This window comes from Leptinotarsa decemlineata, unplaced genomic scaffold (genome assembly GCF_025532065.1).
Source record: "Leptinotarsa decemlineata unplaced genomic scaffold, Ldec_3_MD MMD2_tig00000232_RagTag_RagTag, whole genome shotgun sequence".
NCBI classification, from domain to species: Eukaryota; Metazoa; Arthropoda; class Insecta; order Coleoptera; family Chrysomelidae; genus Leptinotarsa; species Leptinotarsa decemlineata.
This window is the reverse complement of record NW_027412546.1, coordinates 798,674-820,621: the sequence shown is the minus strand read 5'-3', so window position 1 is coordinate 820,621 and position 21,948 is coordinate 798,674. Positions and strand designations below refer to the sequence as shown.

Genomic DNA, 21,948 nt, shown 5'->3' with positions numbered 1-21,948 from the left:
TCATTTTTCGTTTGATGATGGGTTTCCATATGTTACCTATATCTACGCTGGCCTGGCTGAATACGTTGTTGGACAACATGTATGCGGCTTCCTTAAATTTTCTCCTGAACCAATGTTCCTCTCTGTGCAAGATCTCAGCTTGGGACCACTCGATGTTGTGTTGATGGGTCCAAACATGGTCTGCTATTCCTGATTTGCTGGTTTCTCCTCGCTGTGTGTGCTTCTTGTGCTCGGCAATGCGAACATTCAATGGCCTCTATATTGGTGAAACTAAGAGGCCATTGAATGTTCGCATTGCCGAGCACAAGAAGCACACACAGCGAGGAGAAACCAGCAAATCAGGAATAGCAGACCATGTTTGGACCCATCAACACAACATCGAGTGGTCCCAAGCTGAGATCTTGCACAGAGAGGAACATTGATTCAGGAGAAAATTTAAGGAAGCCGCATACATGTTGTCCAACAACGTATTCAGCCAGGCCAGCGTAGATATACGTAACATATGGAAACCCATCATCAAACGAAAAATGACCAACTCCCGCCAAATCGGTCATCTCTCACGGAATCAGTGAAGCGGAAAATGGAAAGTAGAGAAAGTGAAAGTATTTCAACGACCTATAAAATAGTCATCTCTCGGAGGAATCAGTCCAGTCATCACCCGAAGACGATTGTAGATACCAACAATCGAAACGTCGTGAACTAACGTGACTTGGAATCTCTACACTTTTTTATTTTTTATTATTTTCTTTTTGCATTCCTTTAATTTTTATTTATTCAATTATTATATTTTTACTTGTAGGTTATTTCACTATCATTTCATTTCAGGTTTATTGTTGCTTAATATAATTGTTATTTTTAACTATTCTTTTTTAATTATTCTTTTTTACTTGTTTCAGGGATTTCAAATCATTTTATATAGTAGACAATGGAAGTCCGAACTAGTGAAATTCATCACGAAACATTGTCAATCACCTTCAAACAAACGTTGATTAGCTCTTGATTTGCAAGGGTATGGGCACATGTTAGTTCTTGATCTCATGTACCACATTCATATTATTTTGAAGTTGCTCGCAATCGGTTAAGTGTAATATTACTAGATTAAGTTTTAAATCATCTGCTTATGGCATTGCTATAGTATCTAAATCGTCAACTAAATCATTCACAAACAATAAAAAGGTAATGATCCTAGATGGGAGCCTTGAGGGACCCAAGAAGTTGAAACATGTGGATTGGAATGATGACCATTATGAAAATTGAACTGTTGTCGACCTGACATGATTTTTAGAACTGGGTGATGTCTCTGGATAAACCAAATCAGTTTTTTCAACAAAATACCACCAACTCAGTAGCACTGGTGCACTTGACAGAGTGATCTGGATAGAGTTTGCGGAGTTCGAAGTGAAAATCTCGATATTTCATCCGTTTTTTCTCCTCTTTTCTGACGATGTTCGTCTCGCCAGGAGCTGAAAACTCCACGACAAATATCGTTTTGCTCTGGTGGGCGAGAAGGACCACATCAGGCTTATTAGCTTGTATGAGCCTGAGGGTGGGGAACGAATAGTTCCAATAAATTCGGCACTTCTCGTTCCCAACAACGGATTCAATATCCCCCGGAGCGTAGGGCAACACCGGTGTCTCGTCAATACCGTAAGAGTGCCGTAGATGGTAATATAGCACTCTTAGGGCCGCGTTATGTCGATGGATATAGGCTGAGACCGCATATGCTGGACATGCTGGTAGCAAGTTCATTATTATTATTATTATTATCTATCCTATCAAAAGCTCTTAAGAAATCAACATATGTTTAGCCCCCTGTATCAAGATTATTAGAATTGCTGGGTGATGTTAACATAGAACGTGTTATAATGCAGAACGAAATTGAATTCTACTCCAAATAAGGAGTATTGAAGATGCTTCTTCTCCTGATCTCAGTGTCTTCGTGAAGCATCAGTCCTCTATCATTGAAGTTATCATAGTCTACAGGTCTTATTTTCGGATTGTAAATCGTTCGTACTTGCTTGGTTCTGGTTAACTTTGACTTATTCTTCGTTGCGTCAACAAATAATCTGATGGTGAAAAAGTAGATTATTTCCACTCCAGAAACGAAGCTGAAGCCTAGGAAAAGCCCTAGCAGACCACCGTAGTACGCTGGAATACCAAAAGATCAGGTTGAAGTTGGATGTTGCAGAATTGCAATTTTAAAATTGAAATTATGCATATTTAAGCTAAAATACTCGCCTAATAACGCATGCCAGTCAAATCTAACGTCTCTTCTATTCTTTATTCCGACAAGATCATTGTAGAATACTCTGAACACACTGTGATTCTTGATATCGATTCCCCCACTGCAAAAAGAATACATTGTTTACAAAATAGTAACTTTCAGTGTACAAATTCTATATAGTATTCAACTAAAACCTCTTTATATGATATAAGTACATATTGCTTGCACAATTATCAGATCTCATTGTGAGCCGAGGGCGTGTAGACCTGTTCGACAAACACTACATTATAGTTAAAATATGTGGCCTGACCATTTCATAGAAATCATGTAGACATTTAGTCCATGAATTTATTTGCTAGTCGGTAATTTTGTGCCAATATATTCAGGAGGAAAGAAACGGCCAAGCCACATATTTCAACCATAAGGTATAGGCATTACGGCTAAACCACATATTATAATTATAAGGTATGTATTAAGGTCCAGCCATATATTCAGCTACAAGGTGAGAATTACCGTTAAGCCACATATTTTAATCATGAGCTAGGTATCACATTTTAACTGTAAGTTATATATATAAAGGTGAAGCCACATATTCAACTGTAGAGTATCAAGGCCAAGCCATATATTTTCAACTATGAGGTATGTAGTATGACCAAGCCACATATTTCAACTATAATGTATAGGCATTACGGTTACGCCACATATTATAACTATACGGCCAAGCCACATATTTCAACTATAATGCATAGACATTACGGTTGGGCCACATGTTATAAGTATAGGCTATGTATTACAGTCAAGCCACATATTCAACTATCAGGTCGATATTACGGCCAAGTCACATATTTCAACTATGAGCTAGGTATTACGGCAAAGATACATATTCCAATTACGAATTGGGTATAACCGCCAAGCTAGATATTTAACTGTGGGATAAGTATCATGGCCAAGCCACATATTTTAACCATGAGCTATGCATTACAGCCAAGATACAATTTCAACTATAAGGTAGGATACTACGGTTAAGCCACATATTTCACTATAGGGCAAGTATTACGGCCAAGACACATATTGGTAGGCATTATGGCTAAGCCACATATTGTAATTATAAGGTAGGCATTACGGCTGAGCCACATATTATCACCATAAGATTACCGTCAAGCCACGTATTCGATTATAAACTAAGTATTACAGCCAAGCCACATATTCCTACTATGAACTACGTATTATGGCCTAGATTATTTAAACTATAAGTTAGGTATACCGGTTAAGCCACATATTCATGTACGTATTACGGCCAAGGTACACATTTTAACTTTACGGTGGGTATTATGGCAAAACAAAAATAAACTGAAGTTTTTTCATTTCCTGGAGACCCCAGCTTTGTTGGTGGAATGCGCGTCAAGAGGAGTGTTGTTGCAGTTCTGGTGTTTGGGAACAGTGTGTGTTTTGGATTAAAGAGCTACCCTGCCTCCAGATATTGGGTTATCCCGTTGGCGTATTGTACGATTGAATAAAAAAAAAACAAACTAGCAGACGGTAAATGGTGTGTTGAATAATTCTCAGTTGTGACTCACTAAAGAGATGGTTGGTTCATTGAGAATTCCCTGCTCAAGACACCATACGAACTCTCTGCGACGTATTCAGTGATCTCACAGTCTGGCAAACAATCACATTTCGAGTTGTTTCTATTTCCATGCGAAGCATCCAAAGAAGAGAAATCAATTCTTGGCATCGTATTTGAGATGAGTTCTGGAAAAAATAATTACACATTATGATCCGAGTCCTTAGTTTTTTCCAAATTCAGATTTGTTCCTATGAAGAAACTGGTATAAAGCCTGCATTGCAACATTTCCGTGAATCCCACATGGTTCCTCGTAAAATTTAGCAAGGTAACTTTCTGGTTATTCGATATTCATGCCATGTCCTATGTAATACAAATTTTGAAACTGGATATACAGGGTGTAACTAAATAAGTGTAAAACATTTAAGGAGGTGATTCCTCATCGAAAAAAATATAGGATCTTTCATATAAAGAAATTTCATTGGAGCATCCCTTGTTAATATACAGCTCCTTAAAGGGGGTACATAACATTTGTATAACAATTTTTTTCACAAGCACTGAAAAAGTTACAATATTGAAATCAACCTGACGTTTTGTACTACCAAAAAGACACTTAGCAAGTAATTTATTTGGTTTATCCCATAGTTGTAAGGGGTGGAAAACGCAACCCCTAAAATTTATTTTCAATATAACTCTTTGTCTTATTATTTGTTTACCATTTAAAAATTTAGTTCCGATAGCCTGTTTCATTCTAAAGAAAAAATGTCTCTTGGGTTTTTTGGCCAAAATAAACCAGTTCAGAGCAAAAAAATATTTTACGAACAACTACAGAGATACATCGTCATAAATGCGAAAATACGAAACTAATCTATCTAGTAGGTCGCTATTAGCGATAGTGACAATTAAATTGGTATGACGCTGTCAGTTTGTGAATTTTCGAAATTGAATTAATCCTAATTGTGTGTTGTTGTTCTGTTCTTAATTTGTTACTTTGTTATTAAAATGGCATACACAAATTAGGGAATGGCTGATATGCATTACGTTTACGGTCTGTCGCAGGGGAATGGGTTCGAAGTTTCTAGACTATATGCTGAAATGTATCCTCAACGGCAGCATCCTTCACATAGAATATTTGCTCGACTTCATTAACGATTACAAGAATATGGTTCATTCGAAAAAAGAACGCAGCATTGTGGTCGCCATGGAGAAGTACGAACACCACAGCTTGAAGCAGTACTTAATTTGATTGAGGAACAACCTACTACCAGTACTAGAAAGATTGCTTTCCATCTAAATGTTGATCATATGACGGTATTTCGAATTTTGAAGGAACCAACTCTTATACCCTTACCATCTGCAACGAATACAGGCACTGTTACCGCGAGACTTTCCGAACCGTCTTGAATTTTGCAATTGGATGCTGGAAATGATTAGAAGAAATTGTGACTTTCTGAAGACGATAGAATTCACAGACGAATATAGTTTTTCTCGGGACAAGATTATTAATTTTTATAATGACCACATATGGGCTGATGAAAACCCTCACGCTATTGTCGAAACTAACCATCAAGAACAGTTTTCTCTTAACGTGGCTCGGAGTTATTGGGGATGATTTAATTGGGCCTCATTTTCTACCTCCTCGATTAAATGGTGAGGCATACGTTCAATTTTTAAGAGCAGTGCGTCCAGTACTGCTGGAGGAAGTTCCTTTGGGCGTCAGAAGGGATATATTTTTTATGCATGATTGGGCTCCCGCCCATTTTAGTCAAGTAGCACGTCAGAATTTAACTGAAACATATGCAAATCATTGGATAGGTCGAGGAGTCCCACAGAACTGGCCCGCTCGATCCCCAGATCTCAATCCTCTAGATTTCTATATTTGGGGCCATTTACAGCATTTGGTTTATCTTACTCCTGTTCGTGATGTAGAGGACTTAAGATACCGCATCATCGATGCAGAGAGACTCCAGGAATATTTGAGCGAATACGTGGCTCAATGCGCCGACGTCTAGACGCATGCGTAATGTCTGAAGGTAGACATATTGAACAATTACTATGATTTATACATGTGGTGTGTTTTGTTATTAATAAATTAGTTTTGTTTATCACCCTTTAATCGTTTAATGCAGGTACTAACTACAAAATAACAATAAATCCAGTTCGCAGTTATGACGGTGTATCTCTGTAGTTGTTCGTAAAATAATTTTTTGCTGCGAACTGGTTTATTTTGGGCAAAAAACCCAAGAGACATTTTTTGTTTAGAATGAAACAGGCTATCGGAAATAAATTTTTAAATGGTAAACAAATAATAAGACAAAAAGTGACACTGGAAATAAATTTTAGGGGTTGCGTTTTCCACCCCTTACAACCATGGGGTAAACCAAATAAATTACTGGCTAAATGTCAGTTACTTTTTGAACAAAGTTTTTGATGAAACATTTATTTTGGTATTTTCAATGACTTTATAATACTGCGCAAAATAACAGGGCACGGTTTCGAGACCAGTGATGTTCTTCTTGTGAATTTTCAGAAAGAACTCATTTCACTCATTTGCAAAACTCACACAGAAAGAGTTATTTCATTAACCATATTATTTACTGAAGATATTTGATTTAAATAACTGGATTCATTTATATATCTCACCATAATTTTCTTCAAGACACGGAATATCCCTTAAGGAACATATTTTATGTTTAGCATCATGAACTGAAATAAAAAGAAACATATAGTTGGTACAATGCTTCACTAGTAGTGACAGATGCAAAAGAAAGCAATTACATAGGTAATACTTGTATTCATACACACGTGGATTGTAGATGTTATAAAAGGGAATGCAGCGGCATTGCCTCCTCGTCAAATTCATCCTGCACTCTACCATACAGTTATGGTAATTGTACCTTTCGAAGTGAATCAACTTTCTCTCGTGTGAAAATAAACATTTCCTGATATCCACGTCCATTCTCTTTATGTCTTCGGTGGAGTGGGTTATCGTCGGGATAAGGCTGATGAGATTCACGATTCTCCTCTGATTCAAAATAGCCTGCACGGTCCAGTCCGGAAAGTAGTAGGGATTATGTATAAGGATCTGAAAAAAGAATCACTTTGTGTTGTATGTGATGGGTTGAGGGCTGGAAATTGGTATTTGGGTTACACTGAAATATTGACAGGACATACTGCCGTGCTTAGACAAGAGGTCGTATCTAGTTTTGCAAGAGTTTTGAGTTATTTGGAGATTAGTAAATCCAATTGGAATATCAGTGTTTATTGTATTCAGAATTTACTTTTTGGAGAACTGTCGTTTAGTGTGGTGAGTCGTTAATGATTCAATAGTTTGACATGAACTAACCAAATGAATAAGTGATGTTTATTAGGATTAATTGGGAACAAAAAATCATGTATTCACAATAATTAGTGAGAACTGAGAATGGAAAATCAGTAAAATCAGTTTTTGATTATTGAAATATTTTATTAAAAAACTTCAATCTAATCCGGTTTCTTCTTCGGGCTCCGGTAACTCCTCCAAAACTTGAGTCTATTTTTAGGTACAGACATCTCTTGTGATTTCTGAATCAAGTTATGTTTTTGAGTTGGGTTTATTCCTTTCGGAGTGGATCTGATTTGCGGCCGAGCTATTCCTTCTTTCAGAGCTTTCGCAGTTAGGAAACACAATTCAATTCGCTCTCCACCAAACTTTGTTTTGTAAAATAGTTTTTTGGAACCTCTCACGAAATGTACTTCACAAAACAAAAATAATAGAGGTTTTGGCTCCGTTTTCTTCAGTTTGAATCTGGATGAACAGTCTGTAACATCCAAAAAGTCATCTACATCCATATGAATGCAGGTCGTGCGTCCACTATTTGATATTTGAACACAAGTTTTATAGTCTTCAAAATCTACGACTTTGCCATTCTATTTTAATGACTTTTCCACTTGGTGATGGAATAAGTCAGCACTCATGAAAGTGTGACCAGTTTGAAGATATTTGAGTTTAAGTAAATTTATTGTTGTAGGGGAGACTGGGGCAAGATGAGATAGCTAAGACAAAACTCGTTATACAAGGAAAATTAAACTCTTTAATAACATTCTTTAACAAAAGAGGTAACTATTATACATTTCTCTCTTATAATTAAACGTTGTAGCATGCAAAATCACAGAACTTTTTTTGGCAAATCATGAAAAAAAGAAACTCGGCAAATTTCCCGTTTTGCCCCATAACTGGGGTAAGACAGCGGGTAGACAGCGTTCACAAATGTGTGCCTCTTCATCTTCCTCTTCTACTCCGGCACATGAATTATGCGCCCAACCGTGGCACACGCCGCAGATGACCCAACCTTCGGTTGAATCTGAGTATAAGTACCCACAATAGATGCAAGCACAGTCATCATCCTCTTCTTGGGATGAACTATCTTCCAATTCAGTTTCTTTTTTGCACCTTTTGGTTTGACGCTTTTTCTGCAGGTTTTCCTTGTCAGTTGTCTTTTTAATCTTCTTTGCAGTCTTTTTTGGTTTTTTTATTTGGTTTTTATCTTTCTCAGTCACTTGATTATCAGTACATAGAAAATGTTATTTTAATCACAAGGTCGGGGCAAAACGGGATAGTATCCCATTATGCCCCCATCATCTTGCCCCGATCCACAGGTAGGTAAAAAAGATGACGCAATTCTAACCTCAAACTTTACCGGCGAAAAAATCTGGTTTGAATTTAATGTTTTGGACTACTATAATAAGCTCGGGATTGAAATAATACATTAACACAGGTACTTACATGTCTGTACATCAGTTTTCGAATCAAATATCGTGTAAAAACACTTGCAATATCACTTTTTTCTCTCTGCAACGCAAAAACGAGTTCTAACCTGTTCGCTCTGCTTGGACACACTAGCGGAGAGTGAAGTTCGTGCAAATGGCGCTGTCGCCGCTCCGAACACGATTACTATTCAGCTTACTTCCCGTGTTGCCCCGAACTTCATCTTGCCCCGGTCTCCCCTGCATTCAGAATTAATGAAGTGAACTAAAAAAACAGTACAGAGCCCAGTTTTTATTCTGGGCTGCACAATTATCCATCCAAAGTGTTATTTCTTTGGCATCTCTGCGTGATAATAGAAATTTATTGAAAGCTGGGTAAATTTGGTAAATTTTCGTTATCTGGACACCCGACGATTTTGAAAAAATTTTTGACTGTACTTACGTATTTTGATGCGTAGATTACGAATCCGAAAGAAAAAAGCGGCGTTCTCCCTTATTTAAAAAGTTACGGCCCTTCAAAGTTCAGAAAAGGACAACTTTTCAGCCTTTTTTTTTCACTAAATAAACTATTTAAAAACACAAGCATTAATTCACTAGGTCACCTTTACACCTTATTCCTCCTTCTTTAACACTTTTCACTTCAATAATCAACATTTTTCTTATAAAAAACTCAATTTAAAAACGAATGCTTCTCCTGGTGACATTATTCTATTTTTAGGTTAGTTACTAGTGACATTTCAGAAAAAAGCGGTTGGTATTTGCCGTCGCCTACTATTTCAAATTCGTAATACACCACCAAAAACAAATTTACGATCTAAAGAATGAAGGTAAAAAACATTTGAATTACTTCAGGAATATGGACTGCATCAGTCGTACCAACCATATCATTAACCTTAAAAACGTAAAATACAGTGATATGTAACCAAAAAGCAGCTCCGTACATTTTTTAACATTTTTGTAAGAAAAATGTTGATTATTGAAGTGAAAAGTGTTAAAGAAGGAGGAATAAGGTATAAAGGTGACCTAGTGAATAAATGCTTGTGTTTTTAAATAGTTTATTTAGTGAAAAAGAAGGCTGAAAAGTTGCCCTTTTCTGAACTTTGAAGGACCGTAACTTTTTAAATAAGGGAGAGCGCCGCTTTTTTCTTTCGGATTCGTAATCTACGCATCAAAATACGTAAGCACAGCCAAAAATTTGTTCAAAATCGCCGGGTGTCCACATAACGAAAATTTACCGAAATATGGAAGAATACATGCACCACGAGGTGCAATAATGAATAACTTTCACACACATAACCTCACTTCTGTTAAATTGAACAGGCGTAAGTATCACATTTTCAGCCAGATTTTGTACTCATCATATTTCAATTGAAGTCAACCTAAGTTCAAAAGTCGTATATGGAATTTTAAAGCAGTGTTACGACAATCTGACTCAGTGCAGGGCAGATAGGACAGTTCGACCATGTATTTGCTTATCAAATTCTATATGAACAGCAATAAGAGAAGTCTCAACTGTCAGATAGGACGACATGACTTAGCATCAACCAGATACGATACTTTGATTTAGTAACCGCTTGATATTCTCGAGATACGACAAATAGTGTATGTTATTTTAGGTATTTAGAGTGAAGATACGACATTCTGACTTTGTCCCTTGGATAGGTTGTGTTCAATAGAAGCGAAATATTCGAAAACCTTGAAATGCAATTTTTGGTCAGTCACGACCTTCTGTCTTAGCACGGCAGCATAGCGATGTTTCGAACCTTTTGACCAATTGATGGAATATAGGAAGCCACATAATCATCTGGATTGTTGTTTACCATCACTTCTAGTCCTGTTTGGTACCCACAGCCTGAAACTCTTCTTGGTTCTTTGGGGGATTTTCTAGCTAGTGACCTGTAATAACCACCCACTCATAGAATCAGTGATTCAACAAGAAAATTGAATGATATGAAACTATATTGGGGCCAATTCTGGTGAACATCGTATATTACACCTTTATTAGTCCAATAGTAAATGTAAATATAATATTCACAAATTCACATATAAGTTTATAAATGTATGTACTATTTCAAGAGATAACAGACAAAAATTAGTCTATGGTAGATTTGCATTGCCCGCAGTAGCTACTAGTTTAATTTATAAGTTGTTTAGAAGATCAGCAATCAATGTCTGCAAGTGATCTACTTGAATAATTTCTGCATTTTAGCTGCTGGATAAACGAGAAACATCTGCGCAGCGGCAGCTCGTCAGAGGAGGCAAGGAGGCTTAGCCTCCCCATAAAATTTGAGGCTATTCATTGCAATAAATTGAAAGATATTGACAAATATTTATGATTAATTTTCTTCAAAAATGCTTGGGTATCATTACTTTACCATTAATTTTTAATATAAATACATAATATGCCCGAAAAAACTATCACTCACTACGTAGTACGTACCACACTGTTTCCTGCATCAACAAAACTCAAACGCATCGCCCATGAACGAATAACGAATAAACTATCAACCCGAAATAATAAATGCCATACGTTGCAAGGGAGCCCAAACCTCCGACCGCTTTAAAAAACACAGGCTCTACGAGACCGTTGCAACCAGCGACATACGTCCCGATTTGTAATTTCAGTTGCAGAAATTATAGCGTCAGAGGAGGCTAGCCTCCAGTTGGTCTCCGTTAGTGTACCACTGCGTTTGTTTTTTATTTAATTATTCGGATGGGAGACCGTGACGGACCGGGACTAAGAAATATTCCGGTAAATCGTTTTATTGTTTCTTGATAATATTTGTTATTTGTGTATAAAAACAGGCAGTATTATATTATAGCAGTGCTTTTTGTTAATATTTTAAATGTGTTTTTAAAGTGTTTTCTTTCAATTTCAAGGTGTTTTCAGGTTTTCACTTATCGGTAAGTTTTTTTTTCATTTATTATGGATAAGTTGGACGAAATTAAAAAATCTGACGATATAGTCGATTGGTTGCTGACAAATAATTTTAGGCCTCTATCTTATGATAATAAATTTTACATTATTGAAACTCTGGGAAGGCCATAATCGTGGATTTAATATTAGTTGGTACGATAAATGTGATTGGTTAACCGGCTGTATTAAACGAGAAAAACTTTTTTGTTGGCCCTGTGTTTTATTTTCCGTACAAACCGAATACCAAACGTGGTCTAAAATAGGATACTCCGATTTAAAAAATTTACCTCGTGTTATGGGGCAAATTTCACAATTTGGCACTTTTTTAAACGGTACAGTTTTTTTGGGCACCTCAAAAACCATCCAAAATGAGCTTATTATAGACAGTGTGGCATACATTATTAAGGAAAATATAAACAAGGAGAAAGTGTTTCTGTTTTTGCATGGCAAATTGATGAAACTACCGATATTACCTGTACATCGCAACTTTCAATCGTTTTTAGATATGTCAAAGATGGTAATGTGGTAGAACGTTTTATGGGTTTCCATGACGTTTCATCTGGGCGCACAGCTGACGATTTGTTTAATTTTTTAATTCGTACGTGTGACGCCTATAATTTTAGGCAAAAGTTAATTGCGCAAACCTATGATGGGGCTGCGGTCATGGCCGGCGATTTAAATGGTTTACAAACTAAAATAAAGTCCATAGCTCCTCATGCACTTTTTATGCATTGTTATGCCCATGCCCTGACTTTAATATTAAGCAAAGCGTGTGTATATGACATAAGCCTCCCCTGTTCTCCAATGCACGAGCCGTCACTGCATCTGCGAGACTAACTTCTGTGAGGTATCTTGCACAAATGTCTGTTGAAGATAATTCAATATCCAGCGTGGTATTAGTCGGGGAAGTAGTTGTTTTCCGGCAGGCATCTAGATTCACTAACACATAACATGCGCCTATCGATAGGCATCATTTGACTAGGAATAATTAAATTTCCTCTGAGTGCCTCTGTTTGAATTTCAAAACGAATATAGTTTTCCAACTTACCCTCCAAAAGTGTGATTGAAAGCAAAGTAGTTGAATGAGCAGCAGAATCCTTCGGTAGTTTTGATTTGCTCAAAAATACTATCGCATCGTTTTTCTTCTCCCTTCCAAAGACATCGAACTAAAATTTCGTCACAAGAAGGAGTGAGTTTTTGCATGACGGTTTCTATTGACATTTTGTGTTCGTCCAGAATGTCTTGGAGCTGAGAGAAGTTACTGAACGGGGTGTCTATTCTAGTGTTCCTGATGAGCTGCGCGAGAAGCCTGAATTGCTGGACCAGTTCGTTTGTGTTGCTTCCCTTGGTCCTGAGAAAAAAAAACAATACCTAAACAAATTGCATTATTGCAATTGAAAATCCATATATCTGATATGAATGTTATCACCAAATCAATAAGACGTTTTGCATCCAATGGTGCTTATTGAATCACCGTTTCTCTTGAAAAATGTACAAACATGACTAACATACTTATAATAGGGGAGCCCAAGCGGGGATTTTGGGATTTACTAAAGCGCGACAGATTAATATACAGGGGATACCTTGTACCCGGTTAAGTACCTCCACCAAATATGAGCCCCATATATAAGGCCGCCTGTGAGGGATAAAGGATCAGATTAGTAAAAAAAAATTGATCATCAGAAATTCTCGAGCGCGTCAGATTAAGGTAGGGTGAGTTAATTACCTGCTAAAAAGTGTATATTCCAGTAATCTGACAATTTGAGAGTGACGTAAAGAAAGGAGAGGGCAGCAAAGTTGTAAAAAAACAACGTCATTTCGACATTCTCGAGCGTAGCTAATTTTTTCATTATTTTGAAGGTAATAATTCAAGGATAACGAAAAATATATAATCTGACGATTTCCGCAAGCCGAAATAACAAAAATTCGTCGATAAAGTTTAATGCGTGCAGCTGTGTGATACCTATATTTCCCTCTCCGAATTTCTATTCACTTTTTCTCTATCTATTACTCTCTCACTCCGTCCCCACTTTGAATTCTGTTGCCATGACGCCATCACAGCTGATCACAGAGACTCGTTCGTGATAAAGATGAAGATGATGATCAATTAATCAATTAATTGATGGATGTACCCGTTACTACGTGGTAGGAAATCATAATGAAGAAAAGAGAGACTAAACTTTCTTTTTTTTTACCAACCACTTTTATTTGTAACTAACGTTACTGCAGTATCGTCCTATATATATTGTATAAGTTTGAAAATGTCCTTATATATGACGAAACTGCAGTAACGTTAGTTAAATATAAAAGTGGTAAAAAACATAGTTCCATTTCTCTTTTCTTCATTCATTAATCAATTGATTATAAAAAATTAAATTTTTTTGAGCATTAAAAAAAATATTTTCTTATAAATACAAGTATTCTACTTAAAAAACATACACTTATTCATTTGCAAGCTATTTCCTGAGCTTTTCAATTAAGTTCAATGAATTGAAAAAAATTAAAAAAAATATTGTTTTTGTCAGATTAAGCGAATCCCTCTAGATAATTGCAGATTATGAGACAGCACATCTAAACATATATATATATATATATATATATATATATATATATATATATATATATATATATATATATATATATATATATATATATATATATGCTAAACTGGTTTTTCCGGGTATTCGGAGTCAATTTGAACATGTGAAATTAGCTTTCAAAAATCTGAAGACTATTAAGAAACTTTTTTCCAACTTGAAAGACAAAGAAGATATAATCAATCTATCCAATGTGGTTTATTCCATCCCATGTTCCAGTTGTGAAAAGATTTACATTGGACAAACTAGTAGAAAATTAAAAGACAGAATCACTTCACACAAGAGTGACATAAGATGTAATAAACCGTCATGTTTCCTTTCTAATCACACCATAAATTTGGATCATGCTTTTTCCTTCGAGAATGTTGAAATTTTAGACACCTCTCGAGGTGTTACACCTCTCGAAGCGAAGCAGTAACTCGTCTTGATAATGCCAACTGAGATGATGGCGAAACGTCGACTATCGAATAGTACACAAAGGATGAACACCCGGAAAAACAACATATATATATATATATATATATATATGGCATGGCATGGCATGGTACTTCATACACAAGGAGTGTATGAAGTACCATGCCATGATTGTGACAGGACTTACATCGGCCAGACCAATAGACGAATCAAAATTCGCAAAGATGAACACAAACTAGCAGTGAAGGGAAAAGTCACCACGTCTTCTCTCTTCCAGCACGTACTTCAGACAGGACAAAACATCGATTTCGATAACACAAAAATACTAGCAAGCAACGAAAACTTTTACTCGCGAACAATTAGAGAGGCTATCGAAATTGAAAAACGACCCAATAATATGAACAAGAGAGATGATGCGCAAAGATTATCATCAATATGGAGATCCGTTTTATCGCTTCGCAAAAGCAATCAGACCGCTCAACCCCAGAAGCAAAACTCGGCACATGACAATACAGGTACAATAACAGAGACAGGAGAGGCAGCCCAGCTAATAAGACCAAAACAGGTAGTCAAACAAACACAGGTAGTGGCAGCAACGCAGGTGAAGGGAAACATCCATCCCTATAAATTGAGACACAGAGTTCGAACTAATCAGTCTAGTTGAAAAAACCAGACACCACCAGAAGATGGCAAATGAGACTTTGCCGAAACATTGTGAAAATAATCCTTATGGGGATAAAATACATAGAACACGGAGCGAAACCCGAGAAAACAGCTCATCATATATATGGCACATTATAATGATGGCCGCGAGTTTGCGTCAGATCGAAATCGTCAGATTATTGAATGAGAGCTTTTTTTTGTTGCACTTAAAACCCCCTTAGAAAATCTGACGCGCTCGTTATTTTTTTTTCACTTTTATACGTACAACCACCCGCATCATGTAAAAGATCAGATTAACACCTCAACATTATTAAAAATACGTAGGACATTGATGCTATCAATATCTGACGCGCTAGTTAAGTAACTTTGAAGTCGAAAACCGTTTTTAAAAACAATTTATTTTACTCAAAATTACAATACAAAATTTCTAGAGAACTTCTCACATCGAGCTCTGCAAATAGAATAAATAAAAAGTTATGAATATAATCGTTTCTGGATACGGGGTGGGTATCTACAAGCACTGCATTTCCTTGGATAGTCTGCAAAATCTCTTCACATAACTCGCTCGAGTATGTCCATGCAACAGTATTTTTTTACATAATTAAAAATCTATAGCCGCTTCCCCCACCGATGAAAAGGTATATATTATATAACATTTTTTTCTTCTTATCATCTAAGCTTTGGAACCTAATATATCTTAATGACGCTCGAGTAAATCCCCATTTTGCATCGTGGGTTCCCCTGCTATTAGTACCTTTGTCATTTTGTGATTTTATTTCTCAAACATCGAGCTGTCACGGACTTGGGCCAGTCAGTAGTTTATTGGAATATGTCTTTCTGAGTGACATCAATTCAGTAGGCTACACATGAAGTATTATCAGAGAACAAATATTAGTTTTGTGGAGGAAAATGCACAATTGCTGAAATTTTTGCACTGTCAAAATATTTGTTGATCTTTATCAATCAAGTCCTCATTGATGAAAGGGAAAATCTCTACCTACTCCACTCTTAGCTCTACCTACTCTGTCTGCTGACAACAGCACACTTGTCTCGTCATTCCAACTGGATTCCAGGTCATCAGCTACGGAGGCACATCTTCACCGACAGCAGGAGGTTGCATATCTCAATGAGGATCTAGAGGAGATTTTGCGTTGGGGTGGAAGTGACCAGGTTCAATTCAATGCTACAGAAAAATCCGCTTTCTGCTTCGATGAGTTTGTTGGGGATTAAAATGGACACCAATATGTCTCGCCACAGGTTTCTCCTGTGGTGCTTGTGTTTTGTCTTAAAAAAATTCATTCTACTATAACATTTTAGATCTTCTGTTGTGAAGGTGTTCTTCACTGATGCTTTGTTTCTTTTTAATTCAGATGAAATCTTCAATTTTCTACATTCGAAGATTTTTCCTTATAATTGATGTCAGAGAAGGTTCAGGATTCAGTAACAGGGCCGTCGCCATGGGGTGGGGGAATGGGGGGAGCCTCCCCCCCTGCTTTTTCGACTCAGGAAAAAGTTGGAAAAAGTTGGGCCGTGAAGATAGAAAAAAATAATAGTAAAAAATGAATAAAAATTAAAACAATGAAAATGAGAGAAAAGAAAAGGAGAGGTAATAAGAAAAGGGAAAGAACCACGAGAAGGTTGGGATTTCCTGACATGCATAACTTGAAGATAATTCTGAGTTGGTTGAAATCTTCAAAAAATTTTGATTTCTCCCAAGTAAGAAAACAGTCGTGAATAGTCCACAAGTTTTGAAGTGACAATTTTACAAAATTCCCAACTTTTCGCTGTTTTTCCGACTTGGAAAAGTTGGGAAATTTCGGGCCGTGAAGATAGAAAAAATAATAGTAGAAAACAATAGGCACAATATTATTTAAGTGTTGTTCTCTTTCATTTGTATTGAATATTCCTATACATGGTGGAAGACCAAGGACCTTGGTCCAAAGTAGAATAATTCCCATTGTTACTTTTAGAAAAGTAAAAGTGTATTAACCAATATTTAAAAAAAGATTAGAAAACTGAATTATAATATGTTAAGACAACGATAAAAGTAAAATAAATACAACAATAAAAATTAATTGGCGCTCCGGGGCGACTTCATTGATTCCAGTGGCGCATTTGCTTTTTCAGCTGCAGGAAAACCCGGAAAAACCTGCAGCACCACATCATCTGAAGATCTTGATCTAACAATGTCCTCTCTCTCATAAAACAAAATGTAGGGTGTCTCCAGAGGCACCAATAAATACAATGCATCGCCAGAACACTTCGTGACACGACTATCGTCAAATTTAAACCAGTCCGTTTCTTCTTTGACCAAGGCGTAATAATGACCACATTCAACGCCAGAACCACAGTGAACAATGACTGCATGACTATTATAACAGTGGTCTGCTAGGTTGAAATGTTCATCTATTTCGAACCTTCCAAAGAGTTTCTTGCTTCCGTTAGAGGTTTAGTCTTGTTTGAAAATCATCAGTGTTATTATTAGATTGACTGGTGCCTCAGCTATATTTGTTTCCTTATACTTTTATAATCAACAAAATTTATTTTTGTCTCTGCATACCCTAACGGACATAATCATTCAGCCAATCTTTGGATAGCTAAGTAAGAAAATTAAAATATTATAGTAGTAACACTAATCCCTCGGCTTTCTTTTCTTCGAAAGTTGGTAAATTTTGCTGTTGGAGTTAGGAAAATTTGGATTCCTTCCCCCCCCCTCTGGTTTTTTTTTTCGCTACGGTCCTGTAAAGTAGTATTCACCTTTCTTACCAAAAACGTTTGAAATTATTCTACCTTCATGGCCATAAGTGAACAATCAAAAAATTGAGAAATAACTTGAAAAATCCTATGTACCCAATGGAATTGTGAATAAATCTGATCAGAGACAAAAAAGAGTCTGGAATAGTCACCAAGATATGGATAAAAACAAGTTAAACAACGTATTTTCTTTATCTTGTTTTCAATTACTGACTTTCCTTTCAGCTTGAACATACTTACAAGTTTCTTGCGAGATGAAGCGCTGCTTTTTTGGATATGATATTGAAGTCACAAACTGTTACTGCTGGAAACTCATATTGCCATACTGGATGATGATTGGAATCGGTTACTAGTACCGTTGGATTCTTTTTGAAATCAGTCCAAGCTACGAAGAGTAACGATAGAGCGGTTGTTAGGGCAACCAAGCATACAATTGCCCAAAAAATTCTGGAATAAAAAAATGGAGAACAGGTTATCAATGAGGGATTTGAAACTTTTCAGTGATATTGAAAATCGTATATAATGTGTCAAATGTTATGGCACTAACAATATTAGACTTTCACATGAGAGGTGGTGATCTTTCTTTAGTTCCCAAACTTTCTCTTTGTAGCTTTCACTGCAATTAGGTTACTAGATAGAACTTGATACCAAAATTCTTGCATTTGTGATTCTCAACGATTGCTGGAACTCATATTTATTCATTTCATAGATTCTTTGGAAAGAATGATTTTGGCTTGCAACTTGTCCATCTTTATACAAAACAAGTGAACATTGAACATTGAATCATACGTTTTCCTATTCAGTTTGTATTCTGAACATTCATTAATAAACCTTGTAGATGTGCCTACAAGGCATGTTGTTATAGAACTCAAAACTGATAAAATTGGTACTTTCAGAATATGTGTAAAAGTTATTTGCACTCATCCGGTACATTACGAGCTGATCTTGAGAAACCTCCACATGTTTACATAGCCAGACTGTCATAAAAAAATTAAGATTGCTACACAATATAGTATTCGAAAGAGGTAAAATTTCACTTTCACGGGACACTGTCAACAACTTGCTGTGATTGAACATCATTTATTGTGCTGAACTCCCTTCTAATCAATGATTTCACTTCAACGAACAATGAATTTTTGTTCTACTGAATTAACTGATACATGATCATATGACATTCAGAAAAAATCAGACAAGTCATTTATAAAAATGAAGAATTACAGTGGCCCTAGGATAGAACTTCTAGGCACTTCCGGGGACATTTTCGGGACTTGATTATATTCCATTATAGCTGACTATTAGACTGCTATCGTTACGTATGAGTTCACCAAGCCATATACATTAAAATGAGAAACTCAGGCCTGCTAGTTTAATTATATGAAATTGTCTGAAATGCTTTTGACAAATTTAAAAAAGGAGTAACAACCAGTTCGTCGAAAATGAACCTATGTATAAATTATATCTAATGAATGGTATGAAACTGACTCGATTGAATTGTTTTTCTTGACGCCATGCAGTTCAATTATATTACTAATAACTTCCTCAAACAGTTCAGAGGGGAAGAAAAGCAATCTCTTTGTATCGAGGGAATATGAGAACCCTTTGGAAAACATTGATTCATCAAGAACATTGATGGTATAAGATTAATATTTTTTTTCGCAGTAACTCTTGAGATGCCATCAATACCAGCCGAGTTTTTTTTTGCCATTCCTTCGAGAGTATCCAGAGTTTCCACTTTCGAAAAGGATTTGTATCACAAAGATACAGACTGACATTATTACCAGAAGAGGTACATTTTGACCGAAGTGTTCTGAAATGAAAGTTCTTCAATGTCTTCATTTAATTCATTCTCAAGACTAGTAGGTAGTTTTTTGTGGTCAAAGTGCCATTATGGACTTGTGACTGTCCCGGTAGTCTGTTTGATAAAATACAGATTTTAATAACCCACCTTTCCAACAATATACGTTTGGGCAGCACTATAAATCGATACCCGTGGAGAGCAGTATTCAGACAGAACTGCTTTGCTTCTTCCTTCAGCATTTCAGCAAAGGTTTTGCGACGTCGTGGCCTCGAATGGTACAAATGCAGACCGACGACATTTTTTTCGTATTCCTTGTATCGCATGACGTGTTTTAGTTTTCAAACTTGCCAGTACTGTTCGACGGATTTGTTTTCGTTAAAGTTCACAATCGATATCCTACTTGTTCTTTCGCCTGGTTCATTTGATATAAACATTACCGTGTCCAGGAAGCACTTGTTGAATAATTGATGATTTCATAAACACGAGCTACAATTGGATTTGAATTAATCTTTTGAATTGGAGACTAGTTATAGTCTTGGAAACGAACACAAAATTTGGTTGTTTTTTGAAATTATGCCTCAAATAAAAGACTGGTACTTGAATTTTTTAGATATGTGATGTAATAAGCGTCTTAGGATATTGGCATTCTTTGGGGAACTCACCAAAACCATAGTAATTTTGAGTTTCATCAAGTATTACTGGATGGTAAGACCTAGGAAGCTGAAATATATACAGTGTGTAACAACGAAAACTCAACAGAGCTGTTTTTGAATATAAAAAGTAATATTTTTAAAGAAAGCTCGGACACGTCGATTTCTAATTAAAGGGGGACACCTTTCAGACTAATCAGATTTTTTGTAGTACGCACCCCCTCGGAGGGGTGCGTCTGACGATCCTTATTTAGATAGGGAAAGTAGTTCGAGTGGCACCTTGTTTTAAAAGTCTTTCGAATTCCTTTACAACTCTGTCGAAAGAAAATTTTTGTAACGATTAGTTTTCGAGATAATTTGGAGTTAAAATTGCCATGTTAATAATACATTAGACAGATCACTCGGTAACTTGTATGCCTAAATAAAAAAAAAATTCGAACAGTTCTTGTCAGTTTTTTTGTTGAACAAAATCCCTTTTTTAAAATCAATACCCACTCCTCTTCTTCCAGTTTTCATTAGTACAATCGTTCGATTGTTTTGTTTAAACGGGTCGTGTATTGTTATTTGTTTAAAAATGCCTTACACTACCACTGAAAGGGTTTCAGTTATTGCTTTATTTTTTGGCAACGACCGAAATGCTAATAGAACATCGATTTTATTTAACGAGGAAAACCCTGGTAAATACCGAAGCAGAAATCACGTTCTGGATTTGGTCACAAAATTCAGGGAGACAGGTTCGGTTTTAAATAAGAAAATAAATGTTCAGAGAAGGGTAGTGAATGACGATAATGCGATTGGAGTGATTGGTCAAGTCATGGCCAATCCCAGGTTAAGTACCAGAGGTTTATCAGCAATGGCCGGAATAAGCCATATGAGCGCATGGAGAATCCTTAAAAACCACAAATTCCATCCTTACAAAATTAAACTTGTTCATAAACTCAATGAGGATGATTTTGACCGAATACAGGAGTTTTGTGAGGGCATGAGTGAGAGATTAATGCAAAATTCCGAGCTGCTTTATAACATCTGTTTTTCGGACGAAACCTCATTTCATTTAAATGGTTGCGTGAACCGTCACAATTGCCGTTATTGGTCGGATGAAAACCCAAGATAATACGCAGAAATACATACCCAACATCCCCAAAAGTTGAATGTCTGGGCCGGAATATTAGGCAATCATATTATAGGTCCATTTTTCATTGATGGAAATTTAACCGGCGACTCTTATTTACAACTTCTTGAAGAGGCAATACAACCTCGTATAGTTGAAATAATTGAACAGGATCCAAGATGTCAAGATGAATTTATCTATTTTCAACAAGACGGTGCACCACCCCATTATGCCCAGCAGGTTCGAAATTTTTTTAATAATCATTTTGAAGGACAATGGATTGGCAGAAGAGGTCCAATTGAATGGCCAGCACGATCTCCAGATTCAACACCACTGGACTACTTTTTGGGGGTATATTTAAAGTCTGAAGTTTATGCTACACAACCAGCCAATTTGGATGAATTACGTCGTAGAATTATTGATGAATGCCGAGCTATAACTCCTGAGATGTTGAATAATGTAAGAGCAAAATTCGAACAAAATCTTTATTTGTTGTATGGAGCAAAATTG

The 21,948-nt window shown here is 36.3% G+C and overlaps 1 protein-coding gene across 1 annotated transcript; it reads right to left on the bottom strand.

Moving 5' to 3' along the window:
• Positions 1–992: 992 nt before the first annotated feature.
• LOC111504032 (sodium channel protein Nach) lies at positions 993–20,000 on the bottom strand. The gene is made up of 10 exons (XM_074173392.1): positions 19,825–20,000; positions 18,120–18,377; positions 12,500–12,802; positions 10,298–10,430; positions 8,554–8,718; positions 6,594–6,873; positions 6,432–6,494; positions 3,802–3,976; positions 2,191–2,345; positions 993–2,148 (listed from the first exon to the last, which is right to left on the bottom strand). Exons 1-10 carry the CDS (start codon positions 19,998–20,000, stop codon positions 1,886–1,888), a joined length of 1,971 nt encoding a protein of 656 aa, XP_074029493.1. The 3' UTR covers positions 993–1,885.
• Between the last annotated feature and the right edge of the window lie 1,948 nt (positions 20,001–21,948).